At 44.3% G+C, this 18,167-nt stretch overlaps 1 protein-coding gene across 1 annotated transcript in view; it reads left to right on the top strand.

The window, feature by feature from the left end:
* The first annotated feature begins 10,030 nt into the window (after window positions 1–10,030).
* The window catches only part of KDM3A (lysine demethylase 3A), a 29,835-nt gene continuing 21,698 nt past the window's right edge, over window positions 10,031–18,167 (top strand). The window contains exons 1-6 of the mRNA XM_068679614.1: window positions 10,031–10,498; window positions 13,065–13,220; window positions 15,008–15,118; window positions 16,687–16,789; window positions 17,648–17,772; window positions 18,090–18,162. Of these exons, the coding sequence (XP_068535715.1) occupies window positions 10,328–10,498; window positions 13,065–13,220; window positions 15,008–15,118; window positions 16,687–16,789; window positions 17,648–17,772; window positions 18,090–18,162 (739 nt within the window). The 5' untranslated portion in view covers window positions 10,031–10,327. The remainder of the gene's footprint in view (window positions 10,499–13,064; window positions 13,221–15,007; window positions 15,119–16,686; window positions 16,790–17,647; window positions 17,773–18,089; window positions 18,163–18,167) is intronic.

Raw genomic sequence — 18,167 nt, 5'->3', positions numbered from 1 at the left:
GCTCCAATAAGAGACCCTTTAATTGCCATGCATGCAGGTGGCGGTGTTTTCTGTACTCTCTTCTCCCTCAGACCCCGTTTCAGCCATCCTCTGCTGTCTATTTCAGCTAGGAGATTCTCCCAAGTACCACCAAAATGGAATGCAATGGACAAAAGAAAGCCAATGAATCTCTCACTGCCAACGGCAGGACTGTGAAAATCCACCTACACTCCCCAAGAAACATGCCAGCGAATCACACCGTCCTCCCAGCACTACCCTGAAAGCAGTTGGGGCACTGATAAAGGTGTTGCTGTAGCAACACGGAGCTTTCTCCGACACAGCTACAAGAGTACGTCCTCGGTATCCAGGGGGTGCTTTTCAATTTATGCTGAGCTCCACGCCGCTGAGGCTACACCTGACTTTGTAGAATATCTGAATAATTCAGGTTGCAAGTAGCCTCTGGAGGTCATCTGCTCCGAGCTCTAGTTCAAAGCAGGGCCAGCTTTGAAGCTACAGCACGCTGGAGAGAGCTTTGTCTCCGGCTACGATTTTATAAAGCAGCCTAGACGTGACTTTGTGAGCTGCGGCTATCACAGCAGAGAGCAGCATGAGACAGCTTTAACCTGACAACACCTCTGCAGAACTGGTAGGGCAGGAGGAGAGCAGAAGTTTGCACTGAAGTCGTCTCCCCTGGTGGCAGCAGCGTGGCAGTGCTCGGCAACCCTTTGTGTGACAAACCTCTTGCTGGCAACTGGGTCAGGACATCACTTTTCTGGCTGGAAAACTGGTCCTGCAGAAGTCAAGGGCGTTCCTCCTACGCGCTGCGAGGAGGAGGACTTCAGTCCTTGGTTTGGGGCTAGGGTAAACGCGCACGGTGGGCAGCTGCAGACATGAGGAGTTAATCCCTCTAATAGCCTTTGTGCATCTAACCACGGCGATCAAGTGGTATTGAGCATAATTAATATACCCACAGGGTGTGTGTTAGATTAACAGGATTACCTGCTGGCGGTAATGTCACCCTGCTTTCACTCAGGATGTCTCTCAAGAAGGGAAGGTACTTTCTAAAAGTGGGTAAATATTTGCTAATGCCAGAGAGGAAAATGAAAGTGCAGAGGTTTGGTCACAACGCCAGTCCCGGGGTGAAGGTGGAGCAACATCCCTGTCGCACGCCCGAGCATTTGTAAGCCATCAGATGTCACAGCCTGCTCACGAAGTCCTTGCAGTCTCAGCACATCCTGGTTTCTTACGCTAACTGCGTGCTTATAAAGCAACATTTCCATTGCTAGTTAAGCTTCCATTTTCTCTACTCACTTTTTGTCAACTTTGAAAGTCCACAGAAGATAAATCTGGGGAGCAAACATTTGGACTCAGATGGTCACCCTAAAAAAGGTTCCTTCCTTCACGCTGCAGCACGGCTAACAAGCGCTGTGCTAGGGAATGTACGTGCTCAGAGTTCTTACACGGGATTAAATTATTTGGTATCTGTTATAGCCTGTGAGCATAAATTACTATTTTGCACTCTGTGTACAAACAATAGATGTGGTTTGAAATATTCTGATGAAAGAATAAACTTTAATTCTTTCTCTTTTTCCCTCTTTAAAAGATCTTTTATGGCCACAACCAATTCTTGTGGCTCCTGTCTTTATTCTTCCAGTATTCGTAAGGTCATTTGTCCCACGGGAAACCTGTGAACCCTGAAAATAAACTCTACTGCTCATCAGCTTGTCAGCATCTCCCACTGACATTCATTCACAGAAGCTTTCTGTGACAAAGAAAATGAATTCAGTGCCTACCTAGCTCAGGCAACAATGTCTGAACCTAAGAGCAGCACCGACTCCATCCCACCTTAGGTTAGCATCTAGCTCAGCATTTACCCTAAACGAAAGGGTGGAGGGTGAGTCAGTAATCAGAGAGCTCTGCAGAAGCTGGGGAAGATAAAACACCTCTAGGGGGTGATTTGTCCCACTTATTCCAGACACCTATTTCAGTATGAATCTCCTGCTGGAGACACTTCCCTTCTCTCCCTACGGAGTGTGCCCAGACAACTAGATGCCTGCTGGCAGGTGAAGTTGGTTCAATGTGCAGTGTTTTGTATTGGCAGCTTGTGCCCTACATGTGGCACGCAGTGAGACACCCTACGGCTGCTACAACCAGGGGCACAACGCTCATCAGCTCCGTGGTGGGAGGCAGGGAAACCAGCACCTCCAAAATTCAGAGTCCTCAGCGATCTGCTGAGTTGTGTTTTTCCAACATTGCTTTTATAAAATCCCCTTCAGCTTTATCAGGCATCACCAGTCACCTAAAATATTTTCCTGCTCGTTTCTGAGACAAACCCACGATCTACCCCCAGCTGTCCCGAGGCAGATACACGGGTTTTAAGCCACACCTTATTTGTGTGTCCAGGTCTGCTGGACAACAGGGAGCTGGGAGTGACTTGGAGCTGCCTCTAATATGCTCATTAGAAAACTACAACTGTACATTTTAATCTGTGATGATTTGTGCATAGGAAATAAGAGTTAGAAGCAGCACCAGAAGCCCATGCTACAGCACAAAGTGCTCTGCAAAGGAAACTGGGAAAGGTTGTTTATGTAGGTGTTTTGGTTTGTGTTTGTTGTTGTTAGTTTTGCTTGTTTGGTGTATATTTGTATATTATATTGTATATTGTATATTTGGTGATTTTTGTGTGGTTTTGTTTGTTTGATTTTTTGAGACCTGCAGTTTAGTAATCACGCTAGTAAGGGCATTAGATATTAGGAAGCAACAAAAGTTCAATTTTGAGTTCTTAGAAGAGATTTTTAGCAGAGCTTTTTAGAAGAGATAAGGGACAAGACAGTTTACAATCTTCCTTTCAGGAGAAGACGGGATTAACAGAGTCTCTTAAAAAAACACAGATGAAATTCCTGGTTTCCCTGGAGCCAGGATTTTGCTTTGATTCTGTTGTTTTAACTTCAGGAAAAAAAAAACCTCTAGCGTTGGGAGAACAGGCATTAGTCTTTGACAACTGTGAAGAGAGCTGATTGAGGAATCTGTTAGTTTTACTGACGTGCAATTGATGCAGGGAGCTTCACAGCGAGGAGCAGGAAATTGCTGAGAGTTTCACAGCGATAAATACAGCCAAGCACATCAGAATCACCAGCTCCAGCACCGACGCCCCACTGCGCTGCAGGCTTCAGGTTGGAACCCAGCTGCTGTCCCCTAAAACTGGCCAGGGCTCCCCTCTGCCTGGCCACTGCACACGGCAGGAGAGGCAAGACCGAAAAACTCCCCAAAATTCCCAGCTGCACCTCAGCTGCCGAGCATATTTCCAGCTCGGGCTGAGAGCAGGGGAAGGTGGAAGCTCCTTCAAAGGGACAGGGGTTCCAGCTTCTTTGTTGCTTTGACTCCATCTCTCCTCTTGCTTATGTATTATTTCTCGCATCCTCTCTTTATCTGAAACGGATGACTCAATCCCCATTTAATATTAAACATCTTGGGGGAAAAATTCTTAGCAGCTGCTTCACAATCACACTTTTTTTTTTTTTCCTCCCTGCCATTAGGGAATGTAAACACTTATTAAAGTTTAAAAGGAAATTTGAGGATTAAAATAATGTTTAATTAGTAGCTCATCATCTTTCAGGTGCACAACACAAAGCAATTCATAAGAATTATAAATTCAGAAATGATTATTGTCATCCCCATCTCAGAGAGGAATGAAGTGAATTAAATTATCTGCCTAATAATAAACTGAGTGTTAGATTCCAGATCTGGTTCCCAGTTCTGTGCTATAGCAACTAGGTCACATTTAGAAATCTACAGTTTTAAATATTCCCAGTTCTTCTACATTCACAAGTAGCTGGGATCGTTATATTCCCCTTTCTCTCCCCCTTTTTTAAGTGCTACTGAAGCTAACAGCGTTATTTTGTTAGCGTGGTAGCAGCATCACATGTGGAATTTCCAAGAAAGCTATTTCTCAGCTGACCCTTGGCATTAGAAGATCCTGTATTTTCCCACTGGAATCGGAGCTATTACACTAGTAGGTAAAAGAGCTAACGCTCCACCAAACACCCACTGCTCCAATTCAAAGGACAGCTGGTAAGTGGCTGGATGAAAGAGTTAGAGTCAAAAAGTCAGCATCCTCTGTGGGAAGCAGAAGGATTTCCAGTGCATCAGGTAAGGTTAAAGTATAAACAATGTATGCACGATGATGACTTCTCTTTTTAGTGAACATACATTAAAAACTAAGCAAAGTTCTTCTCCAAATTGCACATGCTTGTAATTCACAACAACCGTTGTCTCTCTGTGTTTACTACTTTATCAAAAGTTACATCAAATTACCAAGGTCGAAAGCATCCCAAATACTTCCAACAGAACACAGATGTGGCTTTCAAAAAAACAAATTTAGCCCTACAAATGTTGTCCAAGCAGTCCTAGGAAAGTATGTAGCAGGCTCTGTCAATATTAGTAACATTTCTATGAAGTACACCAGCATTCACTGCCTGAGTTGCAGAAAATTCCTGTCCAAGGGAAAGGTGTAACTTTTTGGCCAAGGGAAGAAACTCAGTCACAAGAGAGTGCTGTTTACAAGAGACAGGAGGAAGCACTTTGTAACACACCTTAAGAGCCTCTCTAGCACTGGCAGGGAATGAAGCAATGGCTGGCTGGCCTTCACCGACTCCACGTTAAGTTATTTCAGCAGTGAAAGAGCCTGGACATTGCTAAGAAGCAGAATATGAGTAACATGACTTGCTCTCAGCCTGTTGTGAGGCTACTGGAAGTGAAGCTAATTAACAAAGAACAATTTTCTTCATTAAATAATGTTGGTCACAGTTCACGGCATAACTTGCCTCAGCTTTCCCAGCTCGTTGCATACATGGGTAGCGATACCACCAGAACGTTCCTGCTGCATTGGTGCTCTCCAAGATTTGATCCAACTGTATGTCTCAAGGTAATGCTGATTTGCATTCTTTAATTAAAAAATATTATCCTGAACCCTTTCAATTAATAGCTGACAAGGTAGTAACACCTGTAGGGAAAGGCCCTTTTTTTTTTTTTTTCCAAAGAAAAGTCAAATCTGCACATAACTACTAACCACACTTCTCATGTCTAATGTTTGCTCATGGTTATTTTTGAAAGGTTGCTACTGCATCACTCTATCTATGAACAGCTGTTTAAATTTACAATTAATCTGAAAAAAAAAATCCAGTCCCAATCCCTGGGCATTACTTTACTTCCAATTTAATAATTAAATGTTAAATTAATGGTCAATCAAAACTTAAATAGTCAATCCTAAAAGTCCTCTCACAATTCCCTGTGTCTACGGTTGTGACAGCAAACCTAAATCCTACTAACTCATCGTTAGTGAAAGAAAAGCAAGTTACCCTCCACTGTAGAGCACGTATGGCAAAGGAAAAGAGAGAATTTAGCATCCCTTATGGGATTTTTCACTAAGTAAATAAACTCTGTGGAGCACTGCAATGTACTTTGTGCCCAAATACGTCCTTCCTTTAACTTTACACGGGGAGAAGGCATTAACCAACGTAAGGCAAATTATTTCACTTTAACTTATGGTGAAGAGAGTAGTATGGAAAAAAAAAGAGCAGAAACGAGTTCTGCTAGTCTGCAAAGCTGATCCATGTGAGATGAGCTGAGGTAATGTGGCCGAGCCACAGAAATGAGATCATACAGGCTTTTATCTGTTCACCCAACAACTGGATTGAGCAGGAGCAGTAACCAATCTACTTATCTATTAGAGCAATAATTAAACGACATCAATTTGGGTGCTAGTGAATAACAAAGCTTCTAGTCATCTGTTATCGCTCATTCTTCAGAACTGTATTTCAAGACATGCTGAGGAAATTAAGCTGTTAAGCATCCCCCAAATCCATGTTTCTAGTTAGCTGACCAGCACTGTAGTAGTCTGACCATGTGTGCTTTCACCTTTTAGTACGTGTCCTTACACCTTCATCATTAATCATGGGAGGAGGTGAAGTACTTACATTATTTTCCTCTGCTTATCCAAGGGGGCTTGGTTGAGAACTCACACCTTAAAATGTTGCTACTGGAGAGGTTTCAATAAAAACAGCATCCGTAAGATCTTGTGCTGACCATGAAGCATTTGTCCTCACTGCACGCAGACTTGTAGGCTGAACTTGGAAATGCAGGAAGAGGGTGTTGAAAAACCATCTGCCCTCAGTTATCAGGGAATATATCTCTGAGGAACAAAAAAATTAATGTTAGCTGCCAGCCCTACTCTGAATAAAACACACTTTTCTCCAAAATATTTGTGATTGATGATATCTAATACTTTTAGGTAGTGGGACCCCAACTTGCAAGCACAAGTATTTGAATAGCACATCCAGATGTTACACACAGACAAGTAGGCTTAAATTCCTGAATATGGAAATTTTGCATTGAAAGCACTGAAAGTTACAAAAATGTCTGTTGAGAACTTTTACCACGTGTATAGCCAAAGACAAGTCTCTTCACCCAAAGCCTCTTACCCATTTTTTTTCCTAGTAAGACTAGGAACAAGAGAAACCTGCCGTTACCTACTAAATGGTACCTGAAAGAAGGAATTTATTCAAGGGAGTTCTGCGCTTACTGTTTAAAGAGTACCTGTTTGCACAGATTACTCCTTTCTCAAATAGGAGGTAAAGGTTTACTTATTAGCATCTCAACCCAGTCGGTAGAACTGCCTGTAAAAAATATGTTAAAGACTCCGTGCAGGCTGCAGAACAGGTGGAAACGTGGAAACGTACTGCTTTGTAATTTAATCATCCTGCATATTTATAGCAAGAGTTTGTTTAGCAGATACTTTGAATAGCATTCTGCTCCTCAGATGTATATAAACCAGAGGGAGATACTTGCATCTGTGCCATTATCATAGGGATAGTTTGTTTGAAAGCCATTTCTAAGCATTTTGATATTTCTATTAGCACACAGTGTGAGAGAGTATGCATTTATAGATATATTTTTTCTAGTAGATGTAAATTTTTGTGGAGACTATTGTGAGTAGTGATAAAATAATCAGCTAAAGAAAAAAAAAAGTATTTATTTTTCTGTATTGTATGGTTAAAATCCTGTCTAAGTGGACTGGGAAATATATTCTCAAATTATGCAACAAATTCATAGATGTTTATAGCCACAATTTAACATCTTACATCTTCTAATTCTTGACGTAAAATTTCACTGGTTACCCCAAGTTTATATCTCCTAAAGGAGCTAGATAATTTTAAGAAGATATTTGGTCATGATCTAAATCCTTCAAGGGATAAAGAATCCTAGGGAAGTGAAGCAAGCAGCTAATTATCTTCCCTACTCATAATAAAAATAATAATAAAATTAACTGCCTTCAGCATCTAGCCCTGACTTTTGGATACCCCTGCTCTTTCAGGATGGAAAACTTGTTTGCACCCTGAATGCTTGATTTTTATTTATTTATTTATTTACTTACTTACTTGTTCAGACCCCTCTCGACTTGTACTTTGTCTGCTTTGCCATCTTCTCATCTGGTCTTTGCTGATTTTTTGACTTTATTTACATTCAGAATGTTGCTTTTTGATCAGATGACTCTTCTCTTAGCACCCTGCCATTGGCTCATCTGTTATTTCAAAAACCTGAGTTAACTTCCAAAGTCATTCATGGACAACATCACCCCAGCTGCCATCCCATCCTTGCTCTCTTACTCTTGGCCCTCCAGGCTGGTATCCTACTCAAACCATGTAATTTTTCCAACAACCACTTCTGGTGTTCACGCTACTCTTTGCACGTGGGAGCTGGTTCTTCACAAACCTCACGTTGTTGTATTTCAAATCCCTCCTTAAAGCTTTTCTTTATTACGGTGCCTGCAGAAAATGTTTACCCTTCGGCAACTGGTGTGCTACCAACAGTTAGATCTATTGTATCAGCTCATACCGCTTCTGTATTGCCTAACACTTCTCTTCCTGTATGTATTAATCAGCTACCCTTTGAAGCCAAGTGTTTTCCATGAATAAAAACTAAGGGCTTTAAATAAGAAGGGTATACAATGCACACTGTAGGATGTACAATACATTGTGTGCAACTGCTGTTACAATAGCAACACAAGTCATTTGGTAGTTTCAAATACAGCTGGCTTTATACAGCATCTTATTGCAAGTTCCATGTTGTAAGCCTGGTCTATATGCTAAATATTTAAATCTGAGAAGCAAACTTACCCATTCTTCCTTCTGATGGCTGTTAATGAGCATTTCTCCAGGCTGTTTGTGGTTGCTCATGCATTAGACTCATTTTCTACTATCCACTTTTTTTCATTTATTTTCCTTGCTGAAAATGTTGCGTAACGCCAGGTTCATCTTACTGCTAGGAATCACTGAGGAAGTCTGAAAGTTACCGGGGAATTTGGGCTGCCTGATCCCCAGTATGAAGGACAGGAATTCCCTCGTCATGGTGAAAAAGGAATTTTTGAGCCATATGTGAGTGTTTGAATGTAGTAGTTAAGCATTCAGTGGAGAATCCTACAGCAAACTGGTGGGGAAAGCTTTTAGATGTAGAGAGCTGGGGGTCAGCCTCTTCTTGCAGGTAACTGTGATAGGACTGAGGGAATGGCCTCAAGTTGTGCCACGGGAGGCTCAGGCTGGAAATGAGGAGACATTTCTGTCAGAAGGAGCAGTCAGGCGTTGGGACGGGTTGCCCAGGGAGGTGGTGGCGTCACCGTCCCTGGGGGTGTTCAAGGAGAGGTTGGGCCTGGTGCCTGGGGACATGGTTTGGTGGTGACAGTGGTGGTCGGGGGCTGGTTGGACCAGATGGTCTTGGAGGTCTTTTCCAACCTTAGTGATTCTGTGAAAACACTTAGCACAAGTAGCGCTACATTCTTGAGAAAATGGTGGAAGATCTGACCATGGCAGGAGCATCCAACCTGTCTGCAGCAGAGCTGGTGGGTGTTCGGGGCCTGGTAAGTTTCTGGTCATGGGAGGAACCAGAATAAAACATGAGGTGAATGCCATCTGCTTTCCCGGAGCCAGATCACTCAATAGCTTCTTTGCCTTGGGTACTTCATTTTTGTTCTTCTTCCTCCCACACCATCACATAGGAAAGTCTTGTGGTAAAAGATGAGTGGCGTGTCTTGCTAGGTTACTTCACGACACAACCAGCTTGCTCGCCGCCAGTTTCTCAGTTTAACTTCTTGGTTTCACGACCTTTGCCACAGCCTTTCACATGGCATGGAGGTCCACCATGACAGGAATGGAGGATGTGAGGTGGCAGAACCCATTAACTCTTAAATATGGCTACAAAAACCACCCCAAAAGCTCTCTCTATCCTTAATACACCTCTACAAGCCCTAATTTCCCCCTTTGCACCTCCTCCTGCCGCCCAGGAGCCCCCTTTCCCCACCCCCCCAGCCCCAAACCACCACATAAGATGGCGGCCACGAGGCGCCCCCGCCCGCCCTTGGGCGGCAGCGCGCATGCGCAGAGGCGCCCGGCGGGCAGGTGGCGGCGCCCCGCGCCCTGTGCGCATGCGCAGCAGGCGTCCCGCAGCGCCCCCGCAGGTGCACCTTGCCACTGTGCGCATGCGCAGGAGCGCCCGCCAGGTGCCCCCTCCCCCCGTGCTATATCTGAGTACGCCGCGGATCGCACGTATAAGGGGCCGCAGCGCACCCCTCGATCTTCCGCGTATCCTTCCGCCGCCTCCGAAAGAGGCGCTTGTGGGTTAAACCTCGCCTCCGCTGCCGCACCGAAAGAAGCAGCGCGGAGCGAAACGGCCTCAACCGCGCCGCTTCTCCCTCTCAGCCCCATCCGAACCCTCCGCGGAGGCGGTTATCCGGAGGGACTCTTTGCGGAGGGATACCACACACACACACGCACCGAGAGAGACCGCTTGGGGGCGGGGCCACCCGCGGGCGCCTCCCCCTCCGCACCAATCGCAGCGGGAGGCCCCGCGCCGGGCAGCCAATGGGAGCGGCGGGCGGCGCGGCGGGGGGCGGGGCTAAGGAGCGGCGGCTGAGGCGGCTGAGGGGGAGCGGCGCGATCGCGCCCGGCGCTGTGTGGAGGCCGCGGGGGGGGCGGGGAAGGGAGGGGAGGGGGGGGGGAGGCGTCGCTGAGGCGTTCGCTGAGGGGAGGAAGCGGGCGAGGCGCGGCTGAGGGGCGCTCGGAGGGGAGCCCGGCCGCCTCCTGCCCCCCTTTGCGAGCTCCTGAGGGGGAGGCAGGAACAAAGAGGCCGCGGGGGCCTCCGCTTTGACGAGAGGGGGGGGGTTCCTGACGGCTGATCGATTGATTAATTAATTAATTAATTAATTAACGAGGTGGGGGGGAGGGAGGGGGGTGTGAGGAGGGAGGCCGCTGCCTCTCCGTTGCGTCTTCGGCCTCGTCCTCCCCCTCCATGAGTTAAGATGGTGCTGAGGCTGGAGGGCAGCTGGTCGCTGCTGGTGGGCAAGCGCTTCCTCAGCCTGCTGGGCGACGACGAGGGGCCCTGGGACACGGAGCGCGTGGCCGAGTGGCCCTGGAAGGCGGGCAGGATCCGCGCCGTCTCCCACACCGACATCTCCAAGCCAGACCTCAAGGTAAGCGCCAGCTGCCCCCACAGGCCTTCGGGGAGGCCGCTCGCCTCACGGAGTCCCGCTGCGGGCTGTGAGGCACACGGGGTGTCGGACCCCACAAACGCCCCCTGCTTTAGGGGCAGAGGTTGGTGGAAGAAGGAGAAAGCCAAACCCTGTGAGCCTTCCTGCCCAGCTGGCACGCCGGCTGAAGTGCCCCAAGGTGCTGGCGCTGTTGCCGGAAATGGCCCCGAACTAACTGGAGGTGGCTGTGTTCCACCAGCGCCTCGAGAACTTTTTCTCATAGCCAATGTGCAGGAATTACCTGCTTGTGTGTTCCACAAGTGCAGTTGGAGACCTCGCTTGTAAGCGATTTTCTCCCCTGGAGGTGCTTATGGAACCAAAATGCTCCTTTTCGGAGTGCTGGCATTTCTTTCTTTTGCTCTGGAGGAGCTGATAAGGAACAAATGCTTCTGTTGTCTGCAATCAGTGCTGCAGATGTAGCAAATCCGCGCGTGGGGCTGGAGGCTCGGAGACTCTTCTTGCATGGTGGCTGCTTCTTAATGGTGATTGCTGGTGGGCTTCTTCTGTGCCCCGTCAATTATTGCAAGCTTGGTGTAATTCGTTAACGGTGTGTTCTGGGGGGAAATTGGGAGGCTTTGACGGAAGCTTGTAAGCACCTCTTCAGGAACTGTAGCCAGGAAAGCTACCTGAAGTATTTTTAGGATATGAAGTATTTACTAAGGCCAAAACTTTGGTACAGTAACAGAATCTTGGTACTCCAGTTTGTTTCTGCAAGGAACTTGGGCGGGCTGTTCCATGACAAGTCTTCCCATTAAAATTGTTTCCTTATTTTTTTAACGGGGAGGGTTTTGTGACCTCTGATTAACCGAGGAAGCACCTTTCTGAACAAGAAGGAAACTCAGCTTTCCATTTATTTCTTAAACATACAAACTTTGGGAGGTGTTGTGGAGAGTCCTGAGCTGTTGGAGGCTGAGCTTCTGGTCCTGTGTGTGCACCTGGGGTGGAGCTTGCCCCACGGGGCCGTGCCCGTCCCTTACTTGCTGTGTGGAGAAGGATGTTGTTGCAGAAAACTTCTTGAGGGCTTTCTCTGGGACTAAAAGGGAGAAGGAGCAGGTGCTCTGGGGGACTTCAGTGCTCCACTGAGTGCCTTGTAGTTGGTTACGGTGCTGCCAGAAGCAATTAACTTCGTGCATTCTGTGGTAAAAGCGTAGAAGAAGTGGTGAAGCAGACAAGCGAGGCATAAAGAACTTCTCGTTCCAAAATACGTGCTGCCTCCTTCCCTCCGTCTCAAGGAAGAGCAATGTCTAGGACCACCTGAGATAGTGATGGATTGAAAAAAGCATCCAGAAGAGTAGAAATCCTTAATCTTTCCTGCCTTGCTTCTCACAGAACGTCAGGACCGAGCTCCAGAAATGAACGATTGCTTGTGATGTTGGCAAGCCTTTTCTCAACCGTATTTTCCTGCTTGAGCAGTGTTGATACTGCAGCCAAAACAAGCCATTCTGGTTCTGGTAGTTGTGCTGTTTGCTTATCTCTTTCACCGTTTCCGTGAACTTCAGGATGCCTCAGTTCGGTTCTGCACCCGTCAGGGCTGCAGTTCCTGCCTGTGATCGTGCCACTCTTACGTGCGTGCTCTTACTTGCCTCTCCCCTCGCAGGGAAGCTGATCGCAAGGGGAAGTTTCTAAGATTCGCTCAATTAAAGCTTCTCCACTTCTAGGGTAAACGAGCTAGGTGCTTTATTTAGGACAGTGATATTTCCTGGGAAGGAGGAGAGATCTCTGAAGGTGTCGTTCTCTACCGAGTTATTTAAATTCCTGTAGCCAGGCAAGGTTTTATTTGTGGTGTTTTTTTTTTTTTTTCCCCAATCCTTTGATCATCTCAGTGTTGCTTATCAAAGAATGGCAATGCCACCTCAAAGAAGTTGGCCAAGAAAACATGTTTTTAGCACAGTGACAACTGCTTTCCTCTTGAAAAGTTTGTGTACGTGCTTCAGAGATTTGTGGAGATGAATATCAATTAAAAGCAGGCAGGAAACAACCACACGATGTAATTTCATCTCCTTTACTGGCTTACTCTCGCTTGGGCTTCCAATAAAATAACTGAAGTTTTTCTTTGGGACTCTTATTCTGAAAATATTTCTAGAAAAACAACTCATCAAACACCCTAAATATAGTGGGCAATGCATGTGCTACTGTCCTACGCAGTCCTTTAAAGGTTGTTTTTGCTTGTTTGCTTTTTTTCCCCGACTGTAAACACTGGTGGGCCAGCTAACCCAGCGAATTCCCCTTGATCAATAAAGGGCTTTTTGAGATGGGAAGGTCATTGAGTTACGTAGCAATGGGAATGTTTTGTGTGACAGTAATGATGACGAGCCAATTAACTTTAACTACACTTAGAAATCCTAAGTCAGTCTAGGATGCTTTGGTGATCACTTAATTGTGTGACAGGAGGGCAATATTCTTGTTTTCATTGTGTTTCTAATTAATTTCTTAGAAGAAATTGCTGTTCGTGATGTTTATCTTGTATGGGATGGAATATTAAGCTATTTACTTTCCTTCCTTTCCACAGATTTGCGTGGAATTTGATGATGAATCATGGGAAAAAAGAAGATGGATAGAGGTCTACTGCCATAAGATGAAAGCATTCCTGGTGGAGCAAAAACTGGTGCTGGCCGAAAGAAGAACTCAAGGCAGTTCTATAACGCCTATCCAGTGGCCTGCCATGGCAAGTACACGGTTGGCCTGACTCACTTGGGCTCTGCATGGCCATCTTCTAAGCACAGGGCTTACTGCTCACTACTTCTATCTTAGGTTCTTTGTACTGTGCCTCAAGTACTGTTAATTCTTCAGTAATTCATGATCTGAGACAAAAATAATTTGAATGACTCTTACGTGATGGCTGTCTGCCACGGATCACTTGCGAGATCTAGTTTTTGTGCATATAAATACCTGAGCTACGCCTCCCAAGCCAGAAATGGAAGCTTCCTGCAACTGCCATGCATGGCTGGCAGTGCAGATCAGCTGCTGGAGGTGAACGGAGGATTTTTCTCTGCTAATGTATGCAGCCAGTGTAGTTTTACTTGGCTGCTTTGGGTATTGCTACTCCTAAGCTAGTTGTGCGTGTTAGCTGAGGTTTGTTTTAAGCAAAGCTGATCTGAACAGATACTTGCTGGATATAGAGCTAAACAGGGTGGGAGAAGAAGTGGAAAGAGGAGTCCTTAACTTTATTTCCTTCCCCTTGCAGTAATATCAATATATCTACTACTAGATTTTGCTGATATGTTCTGGAATTCTGCTTATTTCAACTTAGCTGTTGGTTCTTTACGTGCATCTGAACAGTTCACATCTGCATTTTATCCACAAGGTTTCCTTCTGTGGTGTGTTTAAAGTCTCAGTCCATGCAGTGTACGTGTTAGGTAGCTCATTGTAGGAGTGAGGTGGGATAAAACACAGTGTTGGAATTTACCTTGGCAAAGATGTTTTCCCCCTTTCCTACCACTCAAGGGAGGAAAGAAAGATCACAAAAGGCATGTGTGGATTTAAATAAATAAATTTTGATTACTGCAATTGATTTAAGTGTAAAGGAGAGTATGTTTCTGACAAATAGAATGGCTTTGCAAAACTTGTAATGCCCAGTAGCTCCTGGAGCGATTGCTTTTGCTCTCACAGTGATACTGCCCCTTTCCTAGTGCTGTTGTAACTGAATTTAAAGCAGCAAGGGGGAAGAAAATCTTTCTTTGCGTGACCCGTCCTTCAGAAACCCCCACACATACTCTATCAGAACAATTTTTTTCCTCCTCTTCTCTTTTAAATGGGGCATAAATGGACCTTTTGCATAAGGAGGAGTTATTCTTGCTGCTTGTGATATTCCAGGCACCAGATGTGTACCCACTCAGGGCTGTTAGCTGAAGGGCTAGACAAAATTTCATGTTGTACATATTAAAAAGAGTTCAGAAGCTTCTTAAAGTCTTTGTTTCGTGGCTGTTCTTAAAGCCTTTGATTTACCTGAAGACAAGATCATTGGACTGGAGCAGTATAACTGAGGCTAAGTCATCATTCATGCCTAAACTAAGGCTTCAGTATGTTATCAGTGCTGTGTGAGCTTTAAGAACTCACCTGCAAGCCCTGCAGCAGCTCTTCAGTGCTTTGCTAGATATCCCTCTGCTCTACCATGAGGAGGGGTCTTCATGAACACATCCCCAGTTGGAACTCCTCACGCTAGTAAATCATTCATGTTGAGATGAGTGGTTAATGATTGTTAATGACAGCCACCTAACGTCAATTCGTTACTCTTTCTAATAAATGAAATGAATTTCAAATATAATCCAGTGACTTCTTTATTAGGCTTGTATGGTAAAGTTTATTATACACTTAGTTTATTTCAAGAGTTACATGTAGATGGGAGACCTTAACAGGGAAACAGATGCAAAACTAAAATTATTGTAACTAAACGAACACGAGACATGATGAGGTCTTACTCTGCTCCTAAGAAAATGCTTATCACTTTTCTAGACGTACAAATCCTTAGTGGACAAAGCTGGTTTGGGATCAATGGTGTCGGTGCGCTATCTGGGCGAAGAGAGATGTGTTTTTCTTTCTAAAGACCTTTTGACACCCATCCAGGTAACTTTGTACGGCATCATAAACGTGACATGTAAACCTTCTTATCTTGCTGTTTAAGATATCTGTAGTTAATGTGTTCTAAATGCAAGGCTTTAAACGGGTAAAAACTTGGGAGTAGGTGTGTATTGCCACAACTCATAAATGTCAATTCTGGGTGTGGTGTGTGTCCAGTCATATAGCACAGCTGGATGAGGGAGTGTAGCAGGAGAGAGATTCAGCTCAGGTGGCAGCAGTTGCATCGTGTTGATGGCAGGGGAAAATCTGGAACGTTTCCCTTTTGTGACCGTGGCTGTGAAAGGAATTGCAGAGATGTCTGGAATAAATCTTGCTGCTCAATGGAAACACATGACTTCTAATCTGAAACAATTGTGGAAGTGGGCAGGATGTAAACGAGGTGGTTGAATTATAATGCCTTTGTTGAGCACCAGGAGGAAAATTTGTTAGTGAAAATTAGGCAGAGGCAGGCTGAAACAATTGCCCTGCGTGGCTGACTGGTCAGGCATTACGAGGAATAGGATCTGCTGCTGGGAAAGGATTTAACCTTTCTAGAAAAGACCCTTGAAACCCTGAATGAAATTAGTAGAAAGTAGAAATTAGTCCCATGGAGAGCCCACTAGTAGTGCCACCATTAATGTTCTACTACTTTAACTTGTCACCAGTCAGCAAGTAGACCACTTATTCTGAGGAACTAACAAAAAAAACAGTCTTAAAACTAGATGCAAGTTGCAGATTGTCAGCTTGCCTGCGTTGGCTCAAAAAGCAAGTAAAGATTTCTTTATATGGAAGCCTCATCTCAATATTGCAATGGAGAAAGCTAATTTTCTGGCATCTTGAATAACAGTTCTCTCACTGCTGGCTCTCGAGCCTTCTGCTTCTTACAAATACCAGAGCAGTGCTTTGGATATTAAAAAAAAAAGTCATTTTTTTCTTATTGGTGCTCTGAGCCATTGTTAAAAACTTGCTCTCAACTTCCGATTTAGGAATGCTGAATGTTGTTGAGGAGCTTATTTTAGTTAAAAATAGAAGAGGGGATGTAAATACATGGTGCTGAATAATTATGAACAATTTAGATGTAGCTGCTTCTGTTTTCATTCATACGGACGTTTTATAATGTATAATGGTGTCTTGACATGCACTGGATCCAGGAACTATTGTTATAAAATAAATAGAAACAAAACTCAAACTATCTGCATTTACAGCTCTTTGGGACTATTATAAAATGTGTATCCACTAGTTCTAAGAACCTGATCCTAAATTAGTTCAGTTAAACTTAGTTCTCATTAGCGATGTAGTAAAACCAAGCCAGAGTTTGTTCTTTAGAGCCATGTTAAAGTAGATCTGGAGAGCTCCCTCCAGGCTGGCTTGTTGGTCATTGTCCCAGGTTAGTGGTAAGGAAGTGATGTCTGGGTTAATAAATATGATATGCTGGGAACTGAAGGAACACAGAATAATGAGAAACTTGTTGGGCTTGTATGAATTGCTGCTATCTTGTTTCTAAATACTCATGCCTCTTTGTTAATCAGAAGCTTTATCCTTAATGCCAACTTCTATATTTTGCTTCTAAATAGGATGTGGACAGTTCCAGGCTTCATCTTAAGGACGATCAAAATGTTAATGAGGAAATTCAGGCTTTGGTGAAGAAACACTTAGATGAAACACGCTTGGTACAAGGTATAAGCATGTTCTGTAGCAGAAAATTTCATCAATAAATACCGAAAAAAAAAAAGGGAAATCTTTGCGCTGATGGTGTAAATTATAATAATCCATTCTAGGAATGAAAGCTTTTTTATAGAAGAAAATATACTGATTCTGCTTTTGCAGCAATGACTGAATTCCCTATGATTCCTCATATTTTCCAATGTTAAGTCCTTCTGTTGTAAGAGCGGGTGCACAATTTAGGCATGTGTAGGTGTCCTGACTCGTGTGAAAGAGATATCAAATGTATAGCAATTCTCACTGAAATTACTGGGAGTTACTTGTTGTTTTCAAATAGTGTTTTTTAAACTTCCAAAGCTTTACACAAAGGCTGCTAATTAGTAAAATTGAAATTGTTGTCTTTAGATTTGCTGGCCTCAAATTCTTGCTTACTGGTAGATACAAGCGTCTTTGTTAGTCATGCTTGCTTATGCAAGAAACATCTTGCTTTTGTGGAAAGGAAAATATTACGGCTTAGAGTTGTCATCCCCGATACTGGAAAGGGGAAAATTCCCCATCTAATCAGAGAATCTCTGCTTCCTTGTCCATTGATCTGTCTTACTGTCTGAAATTTGGAGGTCAGCCTGGCTTCTGCTGCATGTCTGAACATCCAGGAAGCTTAATTGAACTATTTGAGAGAAGCAGATAGCTGGAACGTAGATTATCATGCTTTATTTTCCTCCCTCAGCTATGTGGAAGTTGTCTCAAGGTTCTCAGTTTGTTTTATGTACTCATCTTGCATCCAGTACTGTTGGCAAATTCACATTGATACCTGGATAACGTGATGGTCTTCATGCACCCTTTTTCTGAAGCATTTTTCTTTCATTTTTTAAGGTGGAAAAAATATCATTGGTTCAAAAATTAGAATTTATAGCCTGGATCCATCTACCCAGTGGTTCACAGCGGTTGTTGTGAATGGTAATCCAGCTACACGGACTCTAGAAGTCAACTGTCAGGAGGTAAGAACCAGCTGAGGTGGGCTTACAAATGGAGATGGGGGAACAGCTGGGGTCTTCTATTTGTATCCCCACCAGCACCATTTATAATTCTGTCCTTTACATTTTAAGCTAGGAGAAAGTAGGGATCAGCGTGGTGTAGTGCAATCTGTTACCCCAAAGTGTTTCTGTATTACTTCGTGCTGCTGGTAGAACTGTCAAATAACAAATGTCAAGTATCTAAGCATAGTCTATACCACAACACCTAAGATAAATACATTCAGACTGTAACTTCCACCTCTAACTGACTCCTGTGTTATTTTTCTTCGTTCCTTTCCAAGATTCCAGCTTTAAAAACTCTCGATCCAGAGTTAATTCATGTTGAAATCATATATGACAATAATGGAAAATGTGGTAAG

Source organism: Anas acuta, chromosome 4 (assembly GCF_963932015.1).
Source record: "Anas acuta chromosome 4, bAnaAcu1.1, whole genome shotgun sequence".
Classification (NCBI taxonomy): domain Eukaryota; kingdom Metazoa; phylum Chordata; class Aves; order Anseriformes; family Anatidae; genus Anas; species Anas acuta.
Note: the sequence above shows the minus strand (reverse complement) of the source record. Positions and strands in the feature narration are given on the sequence as shown.